The sequence below is a fragment of the Nannobrachium achirus genome, assembly GCF_963921795.1.
Source record: "Nannobrachium achirus genome assembly, chromosome: 20".
In the NCBI taxonomy this organism is placed as follows: Eukaryota; Metazoa; Chordata; class Actinopteri; order Myctophiformes; family Myctophidae; genus Nannobrachium; species Nannobrachium achirus.
Genome location: NC_137827.1, coordinates 5,071,858 through 5,091,321, shown reverse-complemented (window position 1 = coordinate 5,091,321; position 19,464 = coordinate 5,071,858). Strand labels below are relative to the sequence as shown.

The following is a 19,464-nucleotide window of genomic DNA, read 5'->3' as shown; positions in this document are numbered from 1 at the left end:
TGATTTATGATGTATGGCTTTAAAACCTTACAAAAACATTATTCATTTTTTAACATTACATTTTCCTGTGATTAGGACTCCTACAACACCATCTGATTTTTTTTTTTTTTTTTTTTTTTGGCCAGTAGAAATTAATTTGGGTCTTGCAGGGTTAAAGTTTTTAGATAATTGTAGTGGAGTAAAAGTACAATATTCAGAATCTGAGATGTAGTGGAGTAAAAGCAACTTTTTTGTGACACTGTAGTTTGACTAAGTAGGGTATGTACAGGGGGACATGTAAAGAGATGATTTTTTTTCAGAAATGTAAAGTTGATTTCAGAAAAAAAAGAAGATTTCCTGCCCGACAACAGCATCATCGAAACGTTGATAAACAACTTATTACTGGGGTCAGAAATGTCAACCTTCACCATATCGTGAGGAAAGGTTCAATGTCAACCTTCACCATATCGTGAGGAAACGTTCAATGTCAACCTTCACCATATCGTGAGGAAAAGGTTCAATGTCAACCTTCACCATATCGGGAGGAAAGGTTCAATGTCAACCTTCACCATATCGTGAGGAAAGGTTCAATGTCAACCTTCACCATATCGTGAGGAAACGTTCAATGTCAACCTTCACCATATCGTGAGGAAAACGTTCAATGTCAACCTTCACCATATCGTGAGGAAAACGTTCAATGTCAACCTTCACCATATCGTGAGGAAAACGTTCAATGTCAACCTTCACCATATCGTGAGGAAAACGTTCAATGTCAACCTTCACCATATCGTGAGGAAACGTTCAATGTCAACCTTCACCATATCGTGAGGAAACGTTCAATGCTGGCGCTTTTTCTCTGGCGAGCGACCCTGCTGGTGGCTTTCAGGTGACATCAACACTTCAATCTCTGATGGAAACCTCACTGTGAAAGGAGTGTACATTATAGAATCATCAGGGTTATTGAAGCTCTGGCCTTGCCTCTCCTCTCCTTTTCCTTTCCTTGCCTGGAGGCAGACAGACCTGATACAGCAGAGTATTATTCTGGCCTCGGACTGAAAATCTAGTAAATAGGCTGCTACAGTAGCAACAAACACAGCCATCAACACACTCACATCACATTACTGTGCTCCACACTTCAGCTGAGCCACTGCTGCTGCTGCAGTTTGTGTGGGCAGTGGTGGAAACCAAGGACACCGAGTATACGTTCCATTTCCCATCATTATACTGTATATACCGTCTTCCACTCCGCTGAAACTCAGAGGAAGATATTGTACCCAGATGATGAGAGACATTCACCAAAGAGGACTTGTGCCTTCTACTTGTTAGTGTTTAACAGTGTTGTCGCTGCTAGTGACATACTTTATACAGCAGCACGGTGAATGTATGTACTTTATTTATGTGGAGAGAAGTAAAATACCTCGACTCTGCTAGGTCTCCTGTCTCACTGTTTCCTAACTCCACACCATCACACCTTTAGTTACTACTTACTTTGCAGCTTTAGATTAAAATGTATAATTAATACATCGATTAATCAAACATCTTCCATAAAATGGGACATTATGCACAACGAGTACTTTTAGGAGCAGTGGTGGCCCAAGGGTAAGAGGAGCACACTTGTTGCCATAAGGTTGCCAGTTTGTTACCCCAGACTGGCAGGGAAAATGGCCACCACTCACCCCGCCCCTCAGGGGCGGTTTTTATAAACTGGGGGCTCCCCACAAAGGTAGAAGAGGCCCCCCCATGAGCGCGCGTGAAAAATAGGTATGCGCAAAAAACAGGTATGCGCAAAAAACAGTATGCGCGCATGCGAAGCACAGGAATTAAAAATGCCACCCTCCAACTCAATACCTATTCTGAAAAAGTGATGATTTAGCATGACAAGACAATGAAGAGCAGAGGCAGAGGAAGCCTATTTGTTGTCATTGGTTGGTTTTAAATACCTAACCACAATCATTTTGGATCTATTTGATTAATTTAAGAAGAGTACAGTAAGGTAAGTAAGGTAATCAAAGGTATAATAGAGTAGGCCTATATGTATATTTTTATACAGGACATATTTGATGCAGGACAATAATTATTTTAATTCATTACAATAAAGGAATATCAGTGAATAATAATAATTTAAGGGTTAGGGTTTCAAAATTTAGATAAAATAATTTATTTTCTTAACATCATTAATTTTCAAGCCTAATATGTGTAATCTTTGAGTACAGTTTGGATATTGCACGTATGTACAGGAAATTCATAGAGAGACAAGAGAGATAGCTGATCACTTAACATTCCAATCAATCAACTCAATTGTCGCCAGCTGGTCTCTGTGTGAAATATATTGACTCCAGTGAGCAGTTGGTCAATTCTTTAAAAAATCATAACTTTTGACAGGAATGGGCAAGAGACTTCCTTTTTTTTCTAAATGCTCAGAATAATGAGCCCAGCAGGGGCCCCCCTCTGCCTAGGGCGTAGAGCAAATGCCCGCCCCTGAGTACAGCTGAAGCGCCCCTGAGAAAGGAACTGAACCCCCAACTGCTCCAGAGAAACTGCTCAGAGTCCAACAGTATACAGTATATGGTCAGCTTCAGTGTTGCACTGGTGATTCAATGTCTGGATGCGTGGATGGGCGCTCATTTACCTACTCTACAGGAGTTAACATGTCAGTCCCCCCAGGAATCCGCGGAGAAAAATGCTTTATTCCGCGGAGAACAATCCTGATTCTGCGGAATTCTGTGGTGAACAATTCTTGATTCCGCGGACATTAATAAACAACCTAAAATGACCAGTTATCAAGCTAAAAATGATATAGTTCTAATAATCAAGTAAAACCCTTCATGAAATAGCTACAATTAATTGTAATTAGTGGTTAGAATAATCAAATAATCATTTTTGAGAATAAAAATCTAATATTAAATCTATTATTTTTTTTATTGTTATTGTTTTTAATAATTACTTTCTGTTGCAAAGACTATATTGTCATGCAAATTAACCAATGCCCATAGTAACCACATTTTAGAGGATAGCCTACCTACTACCTAGTATGGGTGTAATATTTAATCATTTTTGAGAATAAAAATCTAATATTAAATCTATTATTTTTTTAATTGTTATTGTTTTTAATAATTACTTTCTGTTGCAAAGACTATATTGTCATGCAAATTAACCAATGCCCATAGTAACCACATTTTAGAGGATAGCCTACCTACTACCTAGTATGGGTGTAATATTTATTTATTCTCTTCTGTATTAGCATTGTAATTGCCAGGACCATTATAGAGGCAGAGAGGAACTATAGATCAGGACACAGTTTCTGTCAGGAACGAATGTGGGACCGGACCAATACAGCGTCAGTGCAACTAGCAGGAGGAAGCTAAGCTATTCCCCAGGCTCTGTATGAAGTGGCCACTTGCCAGACCATGTACACATTGTTTTATAATAGTAGTAATGACTACTCCCGCCGCTCTGCTGCCACTCGCGACCGCTATTCCGCGGACGTCAGAAAAGTCCGCGAACGGCCGAGAAATCCGCGGGTGGTCGCGAATTCCGCGAAAAATTCTGCGATCGCGGAATCGCGGATTCCTGGGGGGACTAGGTCTATTCATATGCATATAAGCTTGTTCCTTTGTTAAATCACCCTATTGTGACACTACAGGGTTTGTAATATAGAGCTTTTTAGGTTGTTTTACATTGATGCATGCCGTGCATGTGAGAGGCATGTCACAGCTCCAAAAAGATACGGGACGGCGCATACGCGCGTAACCAGACCAATACAACACTGGTCAGCTCCCAGTACAACAGTAACACACTGTGGTTGTACTGGTCAGCTCCCAGTACAACAGTAACACACTGTGGTTGTACTGGTCAGCTCCCAGTACAACATTAACACACTGTGGTTGTACTGGTCAGCCCCCAGGTTTTAATGCCAGGTGTGTTTCTATGTGCAGGGAGTTGGTGAAAGTGAGCACTTGTGCTCAGCTCCCACCCTGGGTAAATAAAGAAACTATAGGCTATTGTTTCTTTTACTTTAAGCCCCAACCTGACTACTTCCTCCACAGCACAGTAGTGTAGGTTCAGTGAACTCAGCACAGCCGTCACACCATCACAATAAATGAGTGTAGACTTTGTTCAGCTGAGCTGCCGCAGCCATCGGGCCGCCACAGCGTGGGGTCGGAAGGAAAAAGTCTATTTTCAGGCGTCGGCCCTCTGACAGCTCCATACAAAGCCTCTAAACTGGAACGATGCAGCCGGTGAGATTAAATAAGTAAGTGGAGCCGGCAGCTGACCTGCGGATGAGGTCAGGATATTACTCCAAGCTCTCTACTTTAACCCATTAAGACCTGTGGCCCATTCTACTAAGTGCCTTTTAATTGCAGAAGTTCTCGGCCCCTGCTGAAGTTCTGGCGCATACCACCTAGGCTCTGATGCCTGACAGCACGTCGCGGGTTCGAGTCCCGATCCCGACGACCTTTGCTGAGTGTCGCTCCCCGTCTCTCTCTGTGACTACTCTCCATTCCGACATGTCGCCACTCCGACAGTGACTTCATATTGTCGGTGTGGAGACACTTCCATAGAGGTTAAGTTTAGGATAAGGGTTAGAGATAGGGTTAGTGTCGGAATGGAGACATGTAACTGTCTCACTCACCCTGTTTCCTGTCTATATCTCCACTGTATACTATGAATAAAGGCAGAAAATCCTGAAAGATATCGTAAAAACAAAACCCTAAATTGATATTTTATATATGGCTGCAGACCATATACTGTATAACCACCATATATTACTGAATTTCCCCCTTGGGATAATAAAGGTATCTATCTATCTATCTATCTATCTATCTAGACTCCACGTTTTGTGATGGGACCCCCCCTCCCACGAAGAGAAGATTGTGTGAAAAATGTGTGTTAAAAAAGCAATTTGTGTTAAAAACAAAAAAAGGTTTCAAATTTTTTCAAGACTTTGTTTTCTTATTTTTTTTTAGAACCACTGCTCTTAACCAATGTTCTAAATCCTAAGAGTTTTCTGAAAAACATATCTTTCTAAAATCACACAGGTGCTTTCCCGGTTGCAACGCGTTAAAGACGATGAAAATTACGTTCACATTTGACGCAGACAAAGCGCGGTGCCACCGCAGAGCTAATCTGCTCTCCAGTGAGAGCTGATCACGCTGACAACTGAGGCTGCCTCGTCTTGACGTGTCCCTTTGTGCCAGCGTCCCCGAGCCATTGACCGCCGCGTTCTCGATTAAGCACTCCGCTCGATGCCGCCGCCAGATATTATTGTATTGTGTCATTATTATTGTAGTTAGAAATTACTTCTTCTTCCTTCTCAATCTCTTTTTTTTTCTTTCTTCTCTCTTTTCATTTCGAGGACACCCGATTTGATATGCATTACGCAGGCTCCCATTCGATAAGATTTCTTGACCCCTGGGGCCGCAATCTAAGAAAGTTATTATTGCTAGACATGATTTGCTCTGATATGGTCTGTCATTTGCTCCAGAACTCGTATATTCTGTCGGCGTACGTACAGCTATCGTGATAACGGAGAATATCTGATCAGAATGGACGTTATTGTGAGTACATTATCAAGTTGTATTCACAAGTACATTTTAATCATGGTGAAGATTCAATAATTTAGCTGGGGGACCCCCTGGAACCAGCTCAATGACCCCCTAGGAGTCCCAACAAGACCCCACATTGAGAGCCACTGTCTTAGAGAGTAATTGCAGACAAATTTGACCCGGTGTTCATTTTCCTATCCGTTCCAACCGTAGCAATCCTTTTGGACCAAAATGGTCTCTATTGAATAGAAGCAGTGGATGCGGACGACACATGTCAGAAACGCCACGGCCATTATTTTCAATGAACATATCAACACTCCGATACGCCACTGTTCTATTTTCCAGGAGTTGTTCCAGGCATTGTTCCCCTTAAAATGCAGTGTTTCCCATTCTGGGGTCTGGGACCACCTTCGGAGGGAACCACATTGTAAAAAATAGTCAAAAATAGTCTACATTCTTCAAGATTTGCGCTTCTTGTTTGTCTCTTCATCTCAAGAAATCAATCTGTGTCGGATGTAGTAAGAAGGGAACCACTGATATAATTCATTCTGGAGTAAACACTTTCATCAAACCACCCAAAAAACGCTTTTGCGAGGGACTTCACTTTGTTTGTTTATCCAACAACAGCAGAGCTTGGATATTTTTCCGAGTGATAATGGATTAGGAGGAGCGGCTGAAATGGCTCATCTCAGGAGGGAGGCCAGCCGTCTCCCCGAGGGAGAGAGAGAGAGAGAGAGAGAGAGGGAGAGAGAGAGAGAGAGAGAGAGGGAGAGAGAGAGAGAGAGAGAGAGGAGAGAGAGAGAGAGAGAGAGAGAGAGGGAGAGAGAGAGAGAGAGAGAGAGAAACCCAGTCATCTGTGAGAGACTTGGACAGAGAGGAGCCTGCTGAGTGGCTCTGGCAGTCAGAGAGGAGAGGATGCCTTCTGGACGTCTCCCCAGGGAGAGGAGACACTTCCAGGCACGTCCATTTGATGTCAGCCAGACACCTCATTTTTGGGTGTGATCTACAAGCTCTCAACGCCTCGCAGAGTGCGAGGCGTTGAGATCTGCTATTTTTTGGCTTACGTTCTCCTCAGGATAGGGATGCGAAGGTTCACATTTTTTTATTTAAAACAAATATCCTATCACACAAAAATTTGGCGGCCCTCCTGTAGTAACTCTGAGGACCCCCAAGGGGTCCCGGATGATCCCCTGTTGAAGACCTCCTGCCCTACTTTATCATACTGCAGCGTCACACAAACTATCATAAGTAGCAGAAAAAACATGTCGCTTGGCTCCTCGTTTGGAGCTTGTAGATCTGCTACTTTAGCTGTTTTTTAATTTGAATCCTGAAAAGTAATGAATAGTTTTGGACATGATGAGGTTTCGACCCCGACAGAGATGAGATCTCCACGCTGGCATTGGAACACCTGGGGATTCTCCAGTCAGAGCTGGATAACGTAGCCAGGGGAAGGGAAGGGAAGTCTGGGTTCCTCTGCGGGAACTGCACCCTCTGTGGCAGGACTTTGTGTAAATACATGAAGATCGATATGGATGGGATGGGATCACTTTGTCTGGAAAATATTTTGGCTGGAATCCCCTTAGTCCGAGCGCTTCGGCCAAGAATCGTGCACATTACGATAAAAGCATGGCATTTGGCACACAGTTAGAACATGCCATATGGAACATGTTTGGCTATAGGGACATTGCAGATTTGTCTTGGGAAACTTGTGGGGTGTAGAAAGAACACAGCGAGTAGCTACAGTACAGTGCAACGTTAGGTCAGCTCTTACCAGGTCTAGAGAGGGTCTAAGTCGTGATCTGACCTGGTTGGCTACACCCAGGGGACATGGTAACTCTGGTCCAATCTACTAAGTATAGACAGAGGGGTTTAAGTGGTTCTAACTGACCCAGGTGTCCTCCCCGGGGATGGAACCCAAGTTCTTGTTAACTCGAGGTCCAATTACTAAGCACAGAAGTACAGTAAGTGGTTCAACTGACCCGGATGACCTCCCAGGGGATGGGAGTCTATCTGGGTTGTTGTAATTCAGGTCCAATTACTAAGAGGCTCTCCGTGGGTTAACCTGACCTGGATGGCCCTCCCATGCAGGGGATGGAGTCCTCCAGGTTATTGAACTCAGGTCCAATAGACTGAGTACGGTAGAGGGGGTCTACTAGGGCCCTATGCATATCCACCCTAAACCCTGAACCCTCAAAGCCCTGCACCCTCACTGACTTAAAGATGTGATGACACTAGGGCATTACCGACTTGTGACACAGTAATAAGTTGAGTTGAAGTCGACTTTATCGTTTATGGGGGGGTATTGTGGGGGGTCCCCAGATGATAAACTTAATGTTAAACTTAAGCCACAACGCATCGCAACGCGAGGCGTTGTGAGCATGTAGATCTGCTATTTTCACAATAACACAAAAACTTTTTTTTTCTTTTTTTTTCAACTTCGACTTTCTCTGGTGGGAGTTGTGTAATGAAGTCGACTTGTCGACTTTTTCGTTAATGCCCTAGATGACACGCCCCGAAAATGTATGTTATGATATAGTAGGTCACATGGTCTTTCTAGCAGAGCTGCTCCGATTTAGATTTTTGGATCCGATACCGATCACCGATCAACTGGAATCAGTATCTGCCAATACCGATATTCCCGATCACAGCGTCAAATCCATAGATTATTCTATTTATTGTGTTACTGTAGCAGCATTTATATATTTAATGATTCTTCTTACAAAACATTGACATTGTATATTAAGTATAAACATTAGGAGATTGCAGGCTGAGGTCCCTTATCAATTCAACTTGTAGGAGTTGAAGCTGAGGTTACATTCAGTCCCACAGATGAATATTGTGAAAATAGCTGATCTAGCTTGTAGATCGGCAAAGCCGACATCGATCAAAGCCGATAGAGGCATTATCGGCCGATCGCGACCACTCACCGATCAATCGGTACATCTCTACTTTCTACTAACAGTCTGAAAACGCAGTCAGAGCCTTGCTCTGCAGTCTGCGGTGACTGCGTAGTAGTGAATGTATACTTTGGCCGTCGTATGGGGCCGCGCACATAGAAAATAGCCAATGTAACACGGTTATTTTCTCACACACACACACGCACACACACACACACACACACACACACACACACACACACACACACACACACACACACACACACACACACACACACACACACACACACACACACACACACACACACACACACACACACACGTTGTGCCGGGGAGAGAGGTCGTGCTGAACAGACAACAGTGCTTCCTCCAGCGTTCCACGGTCGCTCCGGGTGCTTCCAGTGGATTCGACCGATTCATTAGACAGAAGGACACAGCCACTAAAAATGTCCAGGGCATGGGAGGAGAATGCAACATCCTGGAAACAAATCTTCGACGGCTTGTTGGTTTGAAAACGTTGACATTTCTAGCGGTAAATATGCCATGGAGTTGCAGAATCTTAATAATTTTTACACCTGCAACTGCTAGTTAAAATTTTTGTTTTGACCTGGATGGCCTCCCAGCGTATAGAGTACAGGTTGTTGTAGCTCAGGTCCAGCTACTATAGAGAGTGTTTAACCCTGCAATGCTTTTTGGCAACATTTTTTAAATCATTTTTTAAAAAATGTTATAATTAGTTTTCCTGTTCTTTTTTCACATTAACATCACCATTAAATCCTATTGTTTAGTATTACAATGCCATTGGCCAGGATATTTGCATATAAATACCCCCCACAGAGGCGGACATTCACACCTCCCAGAGAAGTTGAAATTCCAGCGTCTGGACGAACATCATCTCACTTTTTTAACTGAAGCTATTCCTCACTAAAACATAAGTAAAATGCCTGTAATATTTTTTTTTCGTGATCATTAGAATCTTTAGAACATGTACATGTGTTATTATTGTGAAAGAGATCCCCAAAATGCAAATTAGAGCATGATTTATGATTTATGGCTATAAAACCTTACAAAAACATTATTAATTTTTTTAACATTACATTTTCCTGTGATTAGGACTCCTACAACAGCATCTGATTTTTTTTTTATTTTTTTTGGCCAGTAGAAATTAATTCGGTCTTGCAGGGTTTCAACGTACCTGGATGGCCTCCCATGGTATGGAGTCCAGGTTGTTGTAGCTCAGGTCTACAGTAGGGTCTACAGTACAGTAACGTACCTGGATGGCCTCCCAGGGGATAGAGTCCAGGTTGTTGTAGCTCAGGTCTACAGTACAGTAACGTACCTGGATGGCCTCCCAGGGAATGGAGTCCAGGTTGTTGCAGCTCAGGTCTACAGTACAGTAACGTACCTGGATGGCCTCCCAGGAGATGGAGTCCAGGTTGTTGTATCTAAGGTCTACACTACAGTAACGTACCTGGATGGCCTCCCAGGGGATAGAGTCCAGGTTGTTGTAGCTCAGGTCTACAGTACAGTAACGTACCTGGATGGCCTCCCAGGGGATGGAGTCCAGGTTGTTGTAGCTCAGGTCCAGCTCTTCCAGGGCCAGCAGGTCGTTGAAGGCTCCGATGTGGATCAGAACCAGCTGGTTGTTGTTCAGGATCAGGTGGTGCAGCTTGGACATGCCGCTGAACGTGTCGTTGGCGATCCTCGTCAGTCGATTACTGGAAGGAGAGAGACAGAGAGAGAGAGAGACAGAGAGAGAGAGAGAGACAGTCGTGTAAAGCGGTGTTTCCCAAACAGTGGGTTGAAACTTGGGACCCACAAGTAAATATCCCTAACCAAAAAGCATTTCTTTAACTGTCACCTAAAGTGGTTGAGGGGCAGATTACACTGTGACATGAGCTTCTCTGAAAACGGTCAAAACAGTCTGAAGCTTACAGTGTAATCTGCCCCTCGCCCCCAAACAACAGCTGACCAGTACAGTAAGTAGTCATACAGTCAGGCTATACAGACACTTAATTTGATTCGCTTATAATTGCGCTTCCCCACAATGACATCATAAAAAATATTAACTTTTTGAAGATGATTCTTAAAGTGACAGTAACCCTTTAGGTGACAGCCCCCCTATAACTGTGAGTACAGAATCCCCCCAAAAAAAAAAAAAAAAAAAAATCTGAAGGATACAATCAAAGACCCACATTAACAACTGCAAAACCATATAAAAACCTGTCCATAAAGTCCAAAACTTTTGATGATTATACTCACATAGGCCTAATATTATAATGATTTAAATGATCTATTGAAGACAGCTGAAAGAAGTCACCGACATATCACAGAAGTAGACGACAAAAGTAAACTTTTAAAGCCCTTCTGGGCTAAACCGTGTACGAGTGAAGTGAACGCACACGGGCGTCCCCGCAGGGTCTGACCGGAGCTCATTCACATGCCCAGGCGTGTGTGTCTCTGTTTTGAACAGACTGTGACTGCACGCCAAACTGCCAACGGCAAGGCAGCAGGATCTCTATCCTCTCTGCTAGTCAGTAAACACACGCTGACCTGAACATGGTCTACTCTACACAGAGTGTTCTCACTGTGAACATGGTCACCTGCTGGGGGAACAGCTCAGGTAGAGATAAAGCAGGGTTAGTTAGCAACTTTGATGATGGAGAGGGCCACTATATTTCCACAATCACTCCAGAGAGCCACATTGCATAATACTGTCGGGCAGAAACCTGTTATCTCCATATTTCATTAATTATTTTCGTAATTAATGTCCTACTTTGTCATTCTATGTCACACAAAAGTAGCAAAAATACCCGATATACAAGCTCAAAACGCTCAATCCACCGTAGACATGTTATGAGCTACTTTCTATCAAGAAATTTGGTTCAGGTGATTATCTTAAGTGCTGGAGTTTGGAAGCGCTTGTGGAAAATCCCTCTGCGGTCCTGTGTACCACCTGGTTTTAAATGTCACATAATGCAGGAGGCAGAGGGACGTTGCGTTATAGAAGACGAGCGCTTCCGAAGTTCAACACTTAGAAAATAAACCATGTCTGCTCGGATTTCTTTACAGAAAGTAACTCATAACATGTCTACAGTGGATCTGAAACAAACACTTTGCAGATAGAAAGACGATACTTCAAGCTTTCCATACAGCCCCAATATTGGAGAGTTTGAAGAAGTTTAATAGAATCAGATAGCAAACAACTGTTTTGATGCATTGGCTGCCTATGGGAGGGAGGTATTGCAACCCTAGATTCATCCGATTAAAAAAAAATATCTAGTGTTGCAATTTGCGGCTTGCTGTTAGCTAGATAGCTTCACCCTCTGAGTCTGATGTGAGTAACAAACAAACTGTTGCAGAAAAGATATCTTTCTGCTAGTTTGCCATCTTTCCCTTCCTATGAAGGAAGGAACTCACCATCATGTCGTTGTCTCTACGGCCTTTCCAGGCTGAGAAAATGTAAATCCATCTCAGGGAAAGTAAACATGCAGACTTTAGCTAATATGGCGTTATATTGAAAAATGTGACCTATAGAATAACGTTACCCTAGGAGGAGCTGTTATAGCCTACACATGCATGGTCACATATTTCTGCGTGACACACTACTCTTGACATGCATCTTCTATCTACACCTGGTTCTGTTGAATGAGTACAGAGTGCAGGGACGTGCTGGCCATTGGGAAAAGCGGGACAACTCCCGAACGGCCGGTTCATTCCCGGCCGGTCCAGGCCAGCCAAATGTCGGCCTTCGTTCCATTTTGGGGGCTGTGCGGCCAACAAAGTAAATCGTCACTGTCGGGCAGAAACCTTGTATCTCCAAGTTTCAAATGTATAAATGTTTTCGCAAAGCAAAGCCCTGCTTCATCATACAAGGCTGTTGCACAAAAGTAGTGAAAACAGCAGATCTACAAGCGCACAACGCCTCGCACCGCGAGGCGTTGTGTGCTTGTAGATCGGCTGTTTTCACTAGTTTAAATCATTTTTAAAATGATAAATACAAAACAAACAGTTTTGGACATATAAGGTTTCCACCGGACAACGACGAAATATAAAAAAAAAAAAATGAGGGCCTCTCCAACTCTTTTTCCCGGGCTGAATCAGCGGCCCTGACAGAGTGACAGCATGAGCGCTGCTTAGATCCAATACAAATATATATATATGTCTTATAAGTTGATCATATGTTTTAGTATTGTCCCTGTAAAATAATTAAAATAATAATAATAACCTGTTTAGATGCAGCGCTCTGAGGTTCTCCAGGTCTGCGAAGGCGTGGGGGGTGATGTAGGAGATGGTGTTCCTGGACAGCGTCAGGTCCACCAACCTCGTCATGTTGGCAAAGTCTTTTCTCTTCACACTGTGGAACACAGAGGAGACACATAGAGAGAGGTTAAAAAAGTATTTTCTCTTCACACTGTGGACCACAGAGGAGACACATAGAGAGAGGTTAAAAAAGTATTTTCTCTTCACACTGTGGAACACAGAGGAGACACATAGAGAGAGGTTAAAAAAGTATTTTCTCTTCACACTGTGGAACACAGAGTAGACACATAGAGAGAGGTTAACAAAGTCGTTTCTCTTCACACTGTGGAACACAGAGGAGACACACAGAGAGAGGTTAAATGGATACAAAAATATATATATAATAAATCACACCCAGTGTGAAGTGAGCGGTGCCTACTGACTCACTGGCAGGTGAGTCAGTAGGATACAACACAGAAATGTGTGTGGGGATGAAGTGGGGAAAAAATATATATCGAGTACATAAAAGTAATTTTGCTTGCTTGATGAAATATTCCAAATAATTAACGGACTAGTTATTTTATCCTAAATGTGTTGTGGAAAAGTAGGTCATTCTCTGAATAATGTGTGGTTACAAAATGAACTACTTTTCTCCAGCATATTTAAAGATAAGATCTTATTTGATTATCACATTTAGTATTCCAAAAAGGCCTGATGTGTATGTCTATTTATTTTATATTTATATATGTTTTCCTTTTATGAGATTTGTTCATATCTAGATTGAATTCTGTCTGTCTCCAGTGGCCGGGCCCGCAGTCTGTCTGCTGACCAGCGCTGTGCAAATCACTGAGACAGGCCTGCAAATTGCTTTTTAGGAACAAATTAATAACACTTCATTTGGCACACATTTGTGCTTAAAGGCAACATTTCATTAAGATTGGACCGTAATGTGTCAAAATGTCTCCATGTCTCAATGAAGAAACAGGACAATTTCACACATTTTCTGCCTATTCATATAATTGCTCCTCACTAACTGTTATAATATTGTGCTGTGGACACTTCAGAAACCCGCCTACCAGTGACATCATCATTATGCTTTTTGTTTTTGTTTCTTTCAAACAACATTTCACATTTTTGATTTTTGATTTGTATTAATGCAAGAACAATGGCTATACCATATAGCAAGGGTTCTCAAACCTTTTTAGGCCATGACCCCCACAATAAACATATATGAACTGGGGACCTCTACCATGACAAGCACTTGGAATTAATTGTAGGTATTACATTTAATGAGATTCGGTTCCACAGATAAATATTGTGAAAATAGCAGATCTACTTGAGCATGTAGAGCTGCTATTTTCACAATGTTCGCCTCTTGCTTACTTAATATTTGACAGTTTGTCCAGTTTTTTGGTATTAAAAATCTTAAAAGCCCTTAACTTGTCACTTTATGAGTTACCCTGTATACACGTATTCTCTGTGTGTTGGTTTGTTTACCGTTGAGTGAGAAAAAAAAATGAATGAATGAATTCAGCTAATCATATGGGGACCCCACAAAATAATTTGTCCACGGCCCTCCTCTGAGACACAGAGTGAGTTCCATGGTACCATATCTTCATTGTTATTATAACATTAGTGAGGAAGATTAGGTTGAAAATGGGTGAAGTGGTCAGTTTAAACTATGTATGCAGCATCTCCACAGCCCACTGGGAGGCGCTCCATCAGTTGAGAACAGCTGTCTTCAGATGATCTACAGTAAGATTTATTGGAATAATTAAAAGTACACTCATTATGCTGTTCCATGGACACCCTGGGGTGCTGTTCCAATGCACACTGTGTCAACACCCTGGGGTGCTGTTCTATGAGAACCGGGTGCAACATGTGGCCAACAACTGCTAGCTCCATAATGGGGAAAAATATGTTGGGCATAAACCACTTTTTTTTGTAAATGAATGCCCTATTTGATCATACTAGGCTACTGCGTCACGGAAAAGCATCAAAATGCGCAGATCTGCTACTTTTTTCTAGTTTGTTCATCCTGAGAAGTAATGGCCCTATCATAGTACAGTCTGGGGTGATAGGCTATCACCGCAGTGTAGTATTTTAAAGTCAGAAAACAACAACGTCATTCACCACGGTGAAGAGCCATCACCGTGAACCCCGACATCTCTCCTCTGTTTTTACCTTCAGACATCTCCCCATCACCCCGTTCACTGATTGGTCGATCTTGACCAATCAGTGTGCCCCCTGGTTTCAGAGGCGCGGTGATAGGACTTCACCTTGACTATGATGGCCTCCACTTGTTATCTCATTTTTAGGTGATAATGTATCACCTAAAAGTTGAGGTGATAGCTCTTCACCTCGGACTATGATAAAGCCTTAACAGTTTTGGTCATATGAGGTTTCCAGCCGACAGAGACGCTAGTGTCCATAAAGTCATTGGACCCAATTCATTGTGAAGTCTGTGATTGGTGGAGATGGCTTGAGGCCATCGCTGCTGTCCCATGTTTCCACCAATGATGTGGAACGGTCTGTCTGGTCAGAGACGCCGCGGAATAATGGATGACGTGGACTCTGGTTGAGAGTGATTTGTTCTGCCTTGAGGAACTGAAAACAACCGGTAGTCGATAAGAGCTTGAATTCAGCTTTGTTCAGAGTCAATCTCTCTGTCTCTGTCTGTCTGTCTCTCTCTGTCTCTTTAAGTGCACAGTGTGTGCAGGGGTCTGACATTATGTCCCCCCCACCACCAGACAGATGTCAACTTGTCACACACTGTCGACGGGTGGACTTTATACCTGCTATTCTTCAGATGACACCTCTACTCTCTTATAGGAGATAAACGCCTGTGTTTTAAAGGGATCCCTGCGGTAATCCTTATAGGTCTACGATACACTGGAAGAATGTGAATGAAAATTACATTTGCATGTGCCTTTTGGGCTTCTTAATACAAAATGCCACAGGCAAGATATGACACATAACTGAAATATACAAAAAAAGATGAATGACACAGTTAATAAAATAACAATAATAATACAAAAGTAGAAGTAACTGATCTGCAATGCTTGTGGATGATCCAATACCACAATTTTTAATTTTGTATATATATATAATTGTATTTATAATTTTTTTATTTATATGTTTATTGTTTATTTGACAGGTACAATACAAAAAACAATGTATCAAGTATAAATACATGAAACCGTTGCATTGTATATAGGATTTGTAGCCATGGCTAATTTGCAACCCCAGTCCCTGGTTAGGCCTTTCTATACAAATATCTACCTAAAAGTCTATTACAAAAGTATACAAATATCTACCTAAAAAGTACGAAATCATTCCAAAATTCCCAAAGTCAGAAAGCAGTGTACATTAATATTCTAAAGTGTGCCTACATATGTTCACAGCTTTGGTTTGATTTTAACCATTTAACCTTTTCGTTAAATATTTTGAGGTCAGTATTTTTTTATTTATTTCAGTTGGTAGGGCATTCCACAAGTGTATCCCTTTTACTGAATAGGATGACTGACCAAAAGTGGTGCTGCGCATTGCTGCCTTGTGGTCGCCAATTGCGTTTAGGGGATTATAACACACCCATAATTCTATCCATGTGTCAGTCAGCCAGCCAGCCAGCCAGTCAGGCTATCTAGCTATCTAGTGTACAGAGCTCTCTGTTGGAGGACACTCGATGCTAACACCCCATGGGAGATGACACTGTGTCCATTAGAACAGCACCCCTGGGTGTCCATGGAACAGCACCCCTGGGTGTCCATGGAACAGCACCCCAGGGTGATGACAGTGTGTCCATGTCACTCAGTCAGCCAGTCAGTCAGTCAGTCAGTCAGGGTGCTCATCAGACTGCTGGGAGCCACAGTCACATGAAGACATCACATTATAGCTTCACAGCTGGCCTCAGATCTGCTGGTAGCCTAAATGAATGACACCGGCAGTAATGGTAGACGGGTCAGCATTCATACTTAAATTCATACGTGCCATTGGGGCACGCCTGTGGATTGCCACTATATCATATTATACCACTATAGAGGGCATGTGCATGCATAAAGTGAATGGTAAATCGAGTGGCAAAGTGAGTGGCAAAGTGAGTTTAACGTTGTTTAATGCAACCAGATTGGACTTTTCTGTTTGGATGTATGGGCTGTCAAGACCAGAAAGTAGTGTTTTGCCACTCAGTAGGCGTTCCCGCATAACTTTCGGGTATGATGATGATGTCACACACATACCCTCTATACTCTAGGTTATCTTAACATTCTTATATTCCACCATTATATACTGTTAAACCATAATATTACATATTATCTTACACTATTACATTTACTATCACTGTTACTACTTGTATTTGCCTGTATCTCTCTCTGTCTCTCCTTTGCTCTCTCTCTCTCTCTCTCTCTCTCTCTCTCTCTCTCTCTCTCTCTCTCTCTCTCTCTCTCTCTCTCTCTCTCTCTTTCAGTCCCCTCGACAGGGTGGAGGCAGTCGGCCGCCCACCCTAGAGCCCGGGTCTGCACAACGTTTCTTCCAGTTAAGAGTGAGTTTTTCATTGCCACTGTTGCAAAATGTCTTGCTCAGGGTCTTTATGTAAAGTGGCTATGATTTGACACTTTAATACAATTGCTGAGGAGGATACAGGATAGAATATGTAAATACTGTGATCTGAGTGAGGTGGAGAATGACATTTGTTTTATTGTATTTTGTCCTTTGTATCATGATCTGAGAGAAATATAGATTAAAAAAAGTCCACACCCCTGATCTAAACCTGATAGATTATGAGAATGGGGCTTTAAATGAATGTCTAGTCATATATTTAACATTTCCAGAATATCTTTATAAAGGGAGGAGAAGGGTAAATAGATGAACATTCATATTTATTTATTTATGCTATGGTGCTATTCTATGTCTATATGAATGTATGTACTGTATGTGTCTTGATCAAAATCAGGTTGTATCATGTGTTGCCAGTTGTGATTACACTGCAATGTTTATGTTTTGTTGTTTGATTTAAATAATAATCCCATGTGGGATGGGTCAAGAAAATTGTCCGGACACGGAAATAAAATATTCATACATTAGAAAATATTCATTCATACTACCAGAACTATGATAGCAAGTCATATCATTTTGTGAGGGACAAAAGGGCAAACTGAGGGGCTAATGTGGCCATGGCCTCCTGAAATCCCTGCCCTGAGTTGTAATATTAGTAATAATAATGAATTAACAATAATGGATTTGCATGCATTTGAATGCATTTTCATAGTGATTTTCCAAGTGCTCAAAGCGCTTTGCAATGGTTCATTCATTCATACAATGGGAGGGGAAGCGGCCAACAGTCAACGCCAGCGTCCTCACTTCACCACATGGTGGCAAAGCTGACACCGACCATCTCATTGGAGGCAATGTGAGGTTCAGTGTCTTGCACATGCATTATGAAACAGAGCTGCTACCTTTAAATGCATTTTGAGAAGAAATAATGCTGCTATTTGTTCCAAAAGCGTTATACCCTGTACTATAAAATGTCACAACATAGCTCTGTTTACACAATGCTTTACCCCCTCCGACTGTATATTATGTTCCTCATTTTCAACTGTTTTTATTTTATTTGTGACACTTGCTTTGGCAATGTAAACGTATGTTTGCTCATGCCAATAAAGCTCATTTGAATTGAATTGAAATGTCTTGCCCAAGGACACTTAGGCTAGTCAATCTGAGGTTTGACCCAAAAAAAATTGCAATAGTAATGGTTCAAGGTTTTTTATGATCCTTAGAGTCATCCAAAAAACATGTTGAAAATGTTCCATTTTATTCTTAGTGGATCAAGGTGAATTCATGGGGTTCAAGTTTGGGTCCCTTCACTTACTATACAGGAAGAAAAGACCTAAAAAGAATCTTCTTTAAGTAGCATGTGAGGGGTCACTAAACCATTTTGGGGGTCAGTTTTTAGCCTGAGGAATGTTTTTTGTGCAAAACAAATGCTTGGAATGGATTCAGAATCATGAAAAAACCCTAGTTAGACCCCTCACATGCTACTTTTTTTCCTGTATAGTAAGTTAAGGGACCCAAACTTGAATCCCCTGAATTCACCTTGATCCACTAAGAATAAAATGAAACCTTGAACCATTACTATTGCAATTTATTTTGGGTCAGGCCCTTTTTTTGCTTAGTTTGACTGGCCTAACTTCGACATTCTGGACAGGAGGAGGAGCCGGGATTCAAACCACTGACCCATGGATCATTGGACGACCTGTTCTACCTCCTGAGCCACAGCCGCCCCATAACAGCATTGATAGCGTCGTTCTCACCTGGTGACAAAGTTGTCGGCCAGCCTCAGCTCCACGGTGTGCCGGTCGATGTTGGGCGGGACGAACAGCAGGCCCTTCTTGGCGCACAGCGTGGCCAGGTTGGGCGACAGGATCTGGCACACGCAGCGCTTGGGGCAGACCTGTGCCCGCACTGCCATGGCAACCGCCAGCATCAAGCACATCAGGAACCTCTCCATGGTCACCATGGTTACCACACCGCCTCCGCCACCGTCACGCCCCCGCCCGGATACAACACCTGATGGAGAGAGAGAAGGGACACTTTTATGTAGTGTTGGAGTACGCCAGTCAATGACTCGTCTCGAGTCAGGACTCGAGTCCAAATTTTCATTGACTCTGTCTTGTAGCAGGCTGGTAAACCTGTTTTCATGTAACCTTTTTTCCTGGAAACACTGTCTATTGACCATGGCTTTGCAAGCTGGTACAAAGTCCACAGTTACACCACTAATGACAATCACAGCCTACAACACACCA

At 42.4% G+C, this 19,464-nt stretch overlaps 1 protein-coding gene across 1 annotated transcript in view; it reads right to left on the bottom strand.

The window, feature by feature from the left end:
* Positions 1-19,178, bottom strand: part of lrfn5a (leucine rich repeat and fibronectin type III domain containing 5a) — a gene marked incomplete at both ends in the record, with an annotated part of 105,845 nt that extends 86,667 nt beyond the window's left edge. The window contains 3 exons of the mRNA XM_080750304.1: positions 9,960-10,140; positions 12,651-12,779; positions 18,973-19,178. Of these exons, the coding sequence (XP_080606430.1) occupies positions 9,960-10,140; positions 12,651-12,779; positions 18,973-19,178 (516 nt within the window). The remainder of the gene's footprint in view (positions 1-9,959; positions 10,141-12,650; positions 12,780-18,972) is intronic.
* Positions 19,179-19,464: the final 286 nt, after the last annotated feature.